Source organism: Vitis vinifera, chromosome 7 (genome assembly GCF_030704535.1).
Source record: "Vitis vinifera cultivar Pinot Noir 40024 chromosome 7, ASM3070453v1".
NCBI classification, from domain to species: domain Eukaryota; kingdom Viridiplantae; phylum Streptophyta; class Magnoliopsida; order Vitales; family Vitaceae; genus Vitis; species Vitis vinifera.
The window spans coordinates 5,272,867-5,283,973 of NC_081811.1; the positions used below are offsets into that span (position 1 = coordinate 5,272,867).

Consider the following 11,107-nt stretch of genomic DNA (forward strand, 5'->3'; position numbering starts at 1 on the left):
TTTGTATGGATTTTGCGTCTTATTTGGGTCGATTTCTAAGAAATTTGAAACTTTTTTCAAATTTAATAAGTGTTTTTATATTTATTTGACTAATTTTATTAAAAAAATCTTACGATATTGAACTTGTTCAATAACTATTTTTTAAAACAGTTCTAAAAACCGATTTTTAAAAATGGTTGTTGAAAACTGTTTTTCTAATATTTTGTAAAATAAAAGTCCGTTTGAAAATTTAAATGTCTTTAACCTATTTTTAATATTTTTAAGTTCAGTGTTTATAATCATTAGAAAACAACTAAAAAATATTATCAAAAAATATTTTGTTAATTTTTTATTATCAAACATATTTTTCTTATTTTTTTGTTGTGAAAAATAAAAAATTGTTCTCGAAAATAATTATCAAATAGACTCATTATTTGTTTTTCCTTTTTGTAAAAACTGATTTAAATAAAAAATTATTTTATATTTAATAAAAGTTTTACAATATCAATATTACCTTTAAAAATTATGATTTTAACTCCCAATTAAACCCAAAAATAGGAAACTATCTCAATTTTCTTTTTCAAAAAATAGAAATATATTTAAAATAAATAAATAAAGATTTGTCAATAAAATATATTTTCTCTTAGAAGAAAATATACACAAGCCAAGCTTTTCATACATGACTTTGCATGGATTATTAGGTGATCGATAATTTTGGTAAAAGAAAAATATTTTTCTTCCATATTGATATGGTTGAAGACTTAAACCCATTTCAATCCATTCATTTTATTGCTTGAGTCAATGGATAATGAGCTTAAATGAAAGAACCCCACCAATGATGAGATCAAGGGTTAGAGATGTGTGTGAAAATGGGGGCAATGTCTTGACTCTTGGTGGAGAAAATTTCCAAGAAACCCATTGTGAAGTTGTCAATGTCCTTGAAATTTTAGTCAAATTACATGAAATTAAATTTGAGGCCACAAAAAGTAGGGTTGGGGGTAGGTAGACTCATCCCCCATCCCTTTTCTTTTTTTCACACAAGAAAAAGAAACCAAAAATTGTAAGGGAAGAAAAGGCATTGAGTTGAAGTCATAAGAGTGGGAAAAAAAATAAAAAAATAAAAATAAATATTAAAAAATAAAAATTGATAACCAATAGGGTGAAGCCAATCCTAGATATCATTCCCATCCCACCATGTAGAAAGGGGGTCGCTTGGTTTTCAAAATTCTAAAGAAAAGGTGGCATGCTCACATTGGTCCCACCGGAGCCTGATTTTTTAGGATAAGGCCAAAGATCCTTATTGCCCATGGAAAGAGACAAATGAACCTAAACCCAAGGAAAAGGAAAAGGAAAAGGAAAAGGAAAAGTATTTCCTTGTCACTTTCCCCATTTAAATCTTATTAGATGAGGGAACGTGAACGTTATGTTATTGAAAAATATATAATATAATATAATTATTTTAAAATTAATAAAATTTTGAATTCTTTATTCAATATAAAAAACTATGATAGCGAGTTTAAAGTTTAATTTTTGTTTTTTTTTCTCTTTTATTTATTTTTTATTATAATTGCTATCATTCTAATAAAAATTATATAACAAAAATTGATAAGAGATATTAAAACAAAAAACAAAAAAAAAAATCTTTTAAAAAAAATTATAAGAAGCAAATAAATAAACTAAATTTAATTTAATATAGAATTTAGTAGAAAATTATGTATTTAAATATAATTTTGTTGATAAGAGTGATGTAAGAGAATTGATAGCAAGACGACTCGAAGAAGATTGTCAATGACACCAATTATAGTCTTCACCAAATGCCAAGATCAAGAAGTAGAGTTCCTCACGATCTTCTTTCGAGCTAAGGTGAGGGGATGTAGTGTGGTATGAGTTTGATAAACTTGACAAATTAATTACTTATTCAATGGATTAACTATCAATTTGGTGGAAAGACGCCAACTTAATTAGCAAAAATTGACTAACCCCGACTCATCTACAAGGGTTCTACATTATGGAAAATATAATAAAGTTAGGTATGAATAAGGATGACATATGTGATACGAAGTAATTAATATCATTTTTCTCTTTATATAACTCCAATTTTATAAATAATTGAATGAAAAACAAAAAATATGATAAAAGAATAGAAAACTTTATCCAATAGAAATATTTATTTCATGTCTGATTTCCATTTCTATCATCATGAGGAGAATTTTATGGCTTATACAAATGCGTTATCAAAATTTATTATATATTTTTTTAATCTGCTCTCCCAAAAATCAATAAGAGAACGAAAAAAGATATTTACCATGTGGTTGATGCTTATGTCCTTTAGCATCATCTATTATCAATAGAAGAAACCTTTCGACGTCACCTCAAAAGTAAAAAGTACTTTAATTAGATCAACCTAAGATAATTACTTTAAAAGTGGGGAGAACGATATAAATGGGGTGATGGTCTCTTTTTACAAATTTAAATTATATGAATATAAGAGATAATTATATGCAAATATATAACAAATATAATGAAAATCAATTGCATATATATTAAAAAGACCAAGGAAGAGAAATTGCAAACACTTGATTTTACAATGGTTCGATGCAACCCAACTTACATTCATTTTCCTCAAGATCTTGAAAGCTTTCAAACTTTACAATTGGATTTTTTTTTTTTACTCTAATGAGCACACCAAATTTTCTCACGAGATGTCTCATTTTTGAACTTCCTAAGTGATACTTCACATTTGACAAACATTAAATAATGTATCACATTTAAAATTTTCCCCTAAATGATATCTCACACTTGAACTCACCTCACAAATGTTAAAAAAAGAATGATTAACAATTAAACTAAGAAAATCTTAGTACAAGTTTAAGTTCAAATAGATACAACATAGATTAGAATTGAGATGCACTAAATAGATATGAGTTTTGAAATTAAGTGCGCTAAAAAACATTTCTCCAAGCCTTAAATATAATCAAGAAATATTTTTAAATGTTAAACTCTTTAAAACAATAAAGTTTGGAGTCTTTTTATACGAGTTTAGGAGTCAAGCTAGCCGTTAAACATAGTTTGGAGTTGATGAGTTGACCAATCAGCTCGACTAATTTACTAGTTATTAGTATTTAATGCTCTAACAAATGACTATTGGGATTCATGAGGCCGTCAACTGATTGAACAACCAATTCAACTAGTCTTCAACCAGACCTCGATCCTCGAGGTTCCGCTTCAACCGATCGACTACACCTCAACTACTGGAAGTTAAGGTTGCATAAAATGCCCTTCGATTGTTTGAGTTCAACTTATTCAATTGGTTCTTAACCCCCTAAATCAATTATATTGTAAAATGCTTAAAAACCTTAATTTAAACCTTCAACAACTGATGTATAGCAACTTAAAATCTTTTTAAGCAATTTTAGAAATTATTTGGCTCAAGGTTTTAATTTGAAATTATGAAATCATTCAATTATTAAAGAATTTAAAACAATCTAGCACTTAAATGATTTTTGATCCAAGAAGGAAATGCAATATGAACCTAGTGCACCAACAACCTTACAAAAAAATGCTAAACAAATGTGTTTTCAAAGCTCTTCTCTTTAAGGTCTTCATCTTTTTTCTTGTTTTTTTTTTATTTGATTTATCTATGTGATTTATTATTTTGAAAATCTTTTTATCTCAATATACTTATTACAAAATATTAATTTCAAATCTTATTTTCTTATCATCAAAATTGAAATTAACTAGACCTTAGTTTAGCATACCTCGTGTTTCAATTGCATCCCACTTGCAAAGTTTGATTTGAGGGGAAAAAAAAAAAGTCAAGAAAATAAAGGTGAAGGAAGAAAAAAAACAAACACAAGAAAACAAAAGATACATATGGCGAATAAATCTTTTTAAAAAGGTGTAAATTCAATAGTATTTGTTTCACCATATTTTCTTTATATTATTTCTCTCTTACGTGTATAACAATATTTCATATAAAATTTCAATTAAAAATATTAGAGGAAATATTTGAAATTCATACCGTCTACCTCATAAATAAAACAACACTATAGCTTGGATCAACTTGTTAAAAATAAAAAAAATCAAATATTTAATAAAAGAATTTAACTATATTTAAGTCATCTTATCAAGAAAAATTAGTAATAATTTAATAAAAAATAAAAAATAACATTACCTTTTCCATATGAAAAATCATAATATTTGGCTCTCTTCATAAAACAAACTTCTACTATATCCCACCACTGGGAAGTTTCCTTGGCTAGGTTTCAAACAATCCTCCTCATCAAGTCCCAAGATTGAAGGAACCCAATACTCATGCAACTGTACCTTTGAGGAAAAGCCAAAGCTAAAGCTAAAATACAAACAAGGACGTTGTGTCTGAAAGACTGAAAGGAGAAGTGGGGTTCGTGGGGAGCCAGCGTGGGGGCAGGGGTGACGATGCCAGGGCCGTGTTGAATGCCAGCTAGGGCGCCGCTTTCGTTTACTGTCTTCCTTTTCCTTGATTTGTTTTCTCTGTTTTTTGACGTTGCATGTGACTTCCTCACGACCCTTTATTTAATGATTTCCTTTCTCCCCTCTCTCCCCCTCCTCTCACTCCCTCCCTTGATCACCTAAAGTATTAGTTTTTCAAATCAGGGTGATGGGTGTATATGATATTAATTCCATACTGTAGAACTCCTTTGCAAAGACTTGAACGGCATGCCCAGTCACCATCGCCACCCATCAACAACAACGACAAATGATTAGTCAAACCCTAGAGCGTCATTACATATATATAAAATGATATTGCGAAGGGGATAATCTTTGAGATGGTATCAAACTCAACTGCAAAAGTACAAAGCTTTGGTTGTTATGGATCATAAACTAAGCCTTTATTCTCAATCCAAGTTGGAAAATATCCAAGAAAAATAGGGTTTAGAGATGGAGAAGTTGGAAAATATCCAAGAAAAATAGGGTTTAGAGATGGAGAAGAAGGGAGGTTTCCAAGTATGACGAAACTCTAGTAGAAGAAGAAGAAACTAAAACTAGATTCTAACCCCAAGTGGATACTTGGATTACTGATGGGAGGCCAGTTTTTCAAAAGTATGGATAATGAAAGAAGAATAAAGGGATCCTTCATTTAACATAGCATTGACTTGTGGATACCTATGGGAGGGAGAATATGACCCATGGCTTGTCGTTTTACATGTGATAGCAAGAGACAACCCCCTTATCCTTCCCGGTCACCCCTTTGTATAATTATAACAGCAGGCCAAGGGACCTTATCCCTGTAGTTTTCAGTGGCCAGTGGGCTATGAATCACCAAACTTTTCCACACCTTGACCTATTAAACTCTGAATTTTGTATACCATAACCGCCATGTATGAAAATTTCTGGCAATTAATTATATTTACCCATATGCTTATAATAAACGCCCGGTTAATTATGCCATAAGACACACGTAATATCATATACTTTCTCTGGAATTTCTTTTGTGACAGAGGGAGACTCACGATGCCTAGCGGCCATTGTGGAAGGATTCCTTCCTCAAGTTAAACTATTCTTCAAGGTGTTTGGAATTTCTTCCTTCTTTTTAAGTGGGGTACAAGGAGGTTGAATTCAAGGATGAAATTGTCATACATGGGTAAAACTTGAATCAATTTTATTGTGTTTCATTTGAGGTGCCGAAAGTCAAGCTCCTCGTTTAGCTTGTAGGGATCGAGTTGTCCGATTAGCTTGCTAGTTGAAGGGTGCAGAGAACTTTTTTTTTATTTTATATGATGAATGACGAGTTTGCTCCTATAATATATTTAACCCTCTTATGTCTTGGAATTTTTTTCTTTTAAAGAGTGCAACCGTAATTGAAATGTTTTTTTTCAACAGCTTCACCGTTATAGTCTTTTGGTTTTTTCTTTTGATTACTAGATTGTTGAGTGTTAATACACTATATAAATTTAGGGATCACATTGATCATTGAACCACGTTGAAATCTTTCATTTTTTTTAATTTTCTACTCATGTATGTGTCCAACTTTAGTTAACAAAATCAATCAAAATTTGTAAAATTAGTAGAAAAAACCTTTAAAAAATGATACAATAAATAACAATATAGTTATTGAAGTTATTTTTTCTTCTAAGAAAATCATATGACAAAATATGTAAACACTCAAAAGTATATTCAATGCCAAAATAATGATTTATTTGTTAAAGATATTATAAAAAAATTATAATATAAGTATGATTATTTTTATTTAAAAGTGCTTATAATTTTATTTATAAGTTTATATTTCTCTTGTATCCACAATGGTTTATATACTACCACTAGTAGTTTAATGAAATTTAAAAATAAAATAATTAAAATTTTGTTTTTTTTTCTTTCACATAAATATAAAATTTTGTTTATGAAGATAAATTAGGGTAAATATATTTTTCTTGCATCATAATAAACTCAAAACACAGGGTTGAATAAGCCCGATTAAATAAAAGCTTAAAATAGATATAACTTTTAAGTTCTCAAAACAAAATTACATTTTTTTTTGCACTTAGTATAATCTACTCTAGAAATATTTTGCTAAATATACATACATCAAAATCCATTAAAATCAACACGTAATTAAGCAAATAGAGGGCCAAGTTGAAATATGATGAATTGTGAAGGTTGTTAAAGATATTTTATTTGTGGTTATGAGGTGGGCTAGCTGTGTCCAATTACTAATTTGTACTTCAAAATTAGTACGAAGAATCTTTGAATTTGTCCCTGGTGATAAATTAATAGAATTGGAAAATGTATGTAGCTAGAAATCTTCAGAAAGTGGGATAGATTCAAGGTTTGGACTATTGCGTAACGTGCCAATTATATCATATTATATACACTTGGGCACAACATTTTTCAATGGAGGAGTTGTCATTAATTATTGATGCCTCTTGTTTTATTGCTATAATTCATTGGAATTAATTCTAAGTCAATCTAAAAATTTATATTTCAACCCATGCCCATACAAGTGTATTTCAAATGGGGATTAAGATTTACATTAATTGTTGTACTACCAGGCTATACTAAGGTCATGTGGTGCAATTAATCAATTGATGAAACGACGTCGTTTGTGGGGGTTTTAATTCGTATATTATTGTGTGGATTGACGTGGGCGTGGCTTCATAGTCAGTGGGATTAGGTATTCTATGGGTTTGTGAGGGGGTGTGGGACCCACGTATTCTAACTAACGTCAGAGAGCCGTGCCGTCAACTGCGTTGACCCTACACGACTGACGCACGTGGATAGTCTTTGTGCCGCTTCCTTGTGAAAACGTCTCACGTTATTTCTAACGGCATATTCCCCAAGTCTACGCTCAGCCGCGTAGTCCTCCCTCCAGATCACGCCACCTGTCCCATTGCATCACTGTGACGTCATTTTTCCCGCGGGAAAAACGGCTCCCTTTCGCTTTCTCTTTTTTGTTTCTGGGCCTCCTTAGGGGCCCCCCACAGACTACGGCCCATTTGCTGGGTATTAAACTTGACTAGTCTGGACAACTACTCTTTTTCTCTAGCAGTCATGGACAAGCCACGCCCTGAATTCGCATTTTTACGCTCCGACGACTTTCTCCGACCGAATTCCAGCGTCCACGAAACTGTCTCGACGGATCAGAAACAGCCCATCAAGGAGATGGACTTCTTCTCCAGGAATAATCAACATAATCAGCCAAATGAGCAGGAGAGCAACCGTGGATCGTCCACTCGGACTGAGGCTGCAGCAGGCGTAAACGTGAGATGGATAATTATAGATCTTGGCTATGATTGTTGCATTTTGTAGTGATCAAAGGTCGTGATTCACTGACTGATTTGTATGTGTCGTTTTACAGACCGGATTGGATCTGCTGAGTTTGAATACTGGAATCCAAAGATCGGGAAATGATAATCTCAATATTCGACCAAAAACTGAGGTGAGTTATTGCACCCGCTTTTAGGTTCTGATTGGATAAATTTTGTTGGGTTTCTTTTTGCTTTTATCGTTTCAGTTTTGGAATTTGAAATTTGGTATTTGGCGTTGGCCAGTTCGACACACTCCAAGTAGAATTGGAGAGAGTGAGAGATGAGAATCGGAAGCTGAGAAGCATGTTGGAACAGATTACCAAAAGTTACGGTGATCTCCAAGGCCAACTGCTTATGGCCATGGGAGAAGCAGCCAGACTGAAGGTGAATTTCTTTTAGATTACGTCTACGTAAAATGAAAAGTTTTGAGATAGAAAAACTATTTTTCATCCATGGATAAATGGTCACACGATTCACTTCAATCGGAAAACTAATATATCTATATTTTATGTTTAAAAGAAAAAAATAGAAAAAAAATTCATGTGTACTGTGTATTGTAGCACTATTTTGAGAACGACAAAATTCTAATTTCAAGTCATTAGACTTCATTGAATTCATGTCTACTGCAATCGCGCTAGAAGACAGTTGTGGACGCGTGTTACATTTGGCTTATATGCAGCCAAAAAGGTCTGTCCCCACCCTAACCCATGAAGCTGGCCATACCACCATTTCTCGACCATCTTAGAAGATTCATCATTACTCATTAGCCTTTTGAACCAATTAGTATGAGGATCGCTGGAGTTTATATGCACATGTTTTTCGTTTTGGATTGATAGCTAGCTTTATTTCCCTCCATCTATCTTTCTTTCTTTTCTACTGAGAACATAGAACTTAAACTGCATAATTGAGTACAGAGAAATGTCACATTGGGAGATGATAGGTTGTTAGGGTGGCGATTCAAAGCATCTAGACGACTGCACTTGAAAAGGCGTGAGCGTAATTGGAAAAGAACAAAAGAAAAGAAAAGCAAGGAAACGTTGACAGCGATGTCTTCCTAAACGTTACCAGTACCATGCTTTTGTATTGTCCCAACAACAATAGAATCGTGAAATTAAATTTGGTAGCGAGGAAATTCAATTTCATCTCTCTGATGGATAGCCGTCCTTTTGAACAGAAGGATGATACAACTTGCAAGCCAGGGACCAGACAGTTGATGGACCCACGGCCATCCGGTGGATTAGATATTAATGAAGCTTCCGTATCGGATGAGAAGAACCAAGAAGGGTCAGTTTCTCCAGCTAATACTACGGAGGTGATGTCAAATGAAAGTGAACATCACAAGATTCCAAGTGCCGGGAAGAAAACTTGTTTTGGAGATGGTCCTGATCAAGGGTCGACCCACAGCTGGGGTTCCCCTAAAAGCCCAACAGTACTAGATCCATCAAAGAGTGAAGAGCAAGCTTCGGAGGTCCCTTTCAGGAAGGCAAGAGTGTCCGTACGAGCAAGATCCGAAGCTCCTTTGGTATGTAATAACTAATAAATGCACTATACCATCTAATTTGTAGTTGCATATCATGCATGGTTGAGTTAATATTTGTGGACGTGTTGTTCAGATAAGCGATGGATGTCAATGGAGGAAATATGGACAAAAGATGGCCAAGGGTAACCCTTGCCCTCGTGCCTACTATCGATGCACCATGGCCGCTGGATGCCCGGTTCGAAAGCAGGTAAGAGACTCAGATGGCCTAGCTGATAATATGATCAATTTTGACGCTAATTAAAGTAATTGTACATATAGTTTAGGAGAGTGATTTATTATCAACCCTAGCCTCTAAAGTTTGGTCACTTGTATTTGGGGCAGGTTCAAAGATGTGCTGAGGACAAGACCATTCTCATAACAACTTATGAGGGAAATCATAATCACCCTCTCCCTCCAGCAGCTACAGCCATGGCAAATTCAACATCAGCAGCAGCAGCCATGCTACTATCAGGTTCAAATACTAGCAAGGAAGCGCTAGTAAATTCTGCAGGCTTCTTCCATCCTATGCCCTATTTATCAACCATGGCCAGCCTATCCGCCTCTGCACCATTTCCCACCATCACCCTCGACTTGACGCAAGGCACCAATCCCATGCACTTCCATCGAGGCCCCCCTTCTTCCACCTCGTTTCCTTCTCCTTTGCATGCTTGCCCACAACTCATAGGGCAACCCTTGTACGCCCCTCCCAAGATTCCCGTCCTGCCATCAGCTCAAATGGGGCATCGACATCCTAGCATGGTCGAGACGGTTACTGCAGCCATCACATCTGACCCTAACTTCACCGCAGCCCTAGCTGCAGCCATCTCCACAATTATCGGAGCACCAAGGAGCAGTTATGGCAACACCCCGAACAGCCATGGTGAGAACAGCAAACCCTTTTCCGGGATGCCTGCATTGCCAGGGTCCCCCCAGCTCCCTCAATCCTGTACCACCTTCTCCACCAATTAGAGTGAAATTGCTTTTGCTGCAAACCTTCACAGTAAACATTTTCCTAGGAAAGTTTGATTTTGAGAGAAGGACAACATGCTTGAAGATGATGAGCTGATGGGCAGGAACCCATCCTCAGAGCCGACATGCATGTGTTTTCAGGCTATATAACCAAACTATCTGGGGTTATAACAAAAAATTTTCATGCTTAAGCCAGAAGTAAGAACAGAAGAGAAGGTTTGCTCACAAGCATTCGATCCATATACATCATGTTATATATCTATATAGTGTTTTTGTTGTTGATATTTATCTATATATAATATTGTCGATGTAAATAGATTCATATTGATATAAGCTTTTTAAATGCTTAAGAGTGGGGTGTAAGAAAGAACAGGCCCAGCTGCTGTACCATATGAGCTTGTCACGTGTTGGAGAGAAATCTATCATGTACGTACAGAGATGGATGAAATATAATAAAGAGTAATAAAAATTAAAAAGAGATTATTCTTCAAATTTTGTAGCCTTCCGTAAATATATCTCTTATCAAATGTCAGTATATCCGTACTCATCTTAATACATATGCCTGCTTATCTGATAAAGGTGTTGCCACTAACTAACATGATTTCAATTTCCTTGGCTTCAATGAAAACTAATGCGGCATCGACTCCATTCAATGGATTGAAGGACCACCCTTGATCCTGGCGTCAACTCCATCGCTGGAATGGGGGTCCAAGGCTCTTAGATTCTCGCTCTACCACAGGTCCACAGCACGGCAACATGCATTGTATTAGGCCTATTGCTTCTTCACCCAATAAGAAAAAGAATCAACAATAGCGGTTTTTCTAGTCAAGAAATCATTCTGTATTTCAGGATCTTG

General features: G+C 34.4%; 1 protein-coding gene across 2 annotated transcripts; it reads left to right on the forward strand.

Annotated features, from left to right (window-relative positions):
- Positions 1-7,419: 7,419 nt before the first annotated feature.
- LOC100264000 (probable WRKY transcription factor 47) lies at positions 7,420-10,743 on the forward strand. Of its 2 annotated transcripts, none has more exons than XM_002281158.4 (6): positions 7,420-7,716; positions 7,814-7,894; positions 8,007-8,147; positions 8,938-9,285; positions 9,377-9,490; positions 9,625-10,743. In XM_002281158.4, exons 1-6 carry the CDS (start codon positions 7,507-7,509, stop codon positions 10,249-10,251), a joined length of 1,521 nt encoding a protein of 506 aa, XP_002281194.1. In that variant the 5' UTR covers positions 7,420-7,506; the 3' UTR covers positions 10,252-10,743. The 2 variants fall into 2 exon arrangements, with proteins under 2 accessions (XP_002281194.1, XP_019076896.1); XM_019221351.2 differs by having other exon boundaries at positions 7,462-7,716; positions 8,941-9,285.
- Positions 10,744-11,107: the final 364 nt, after the last annotated feature.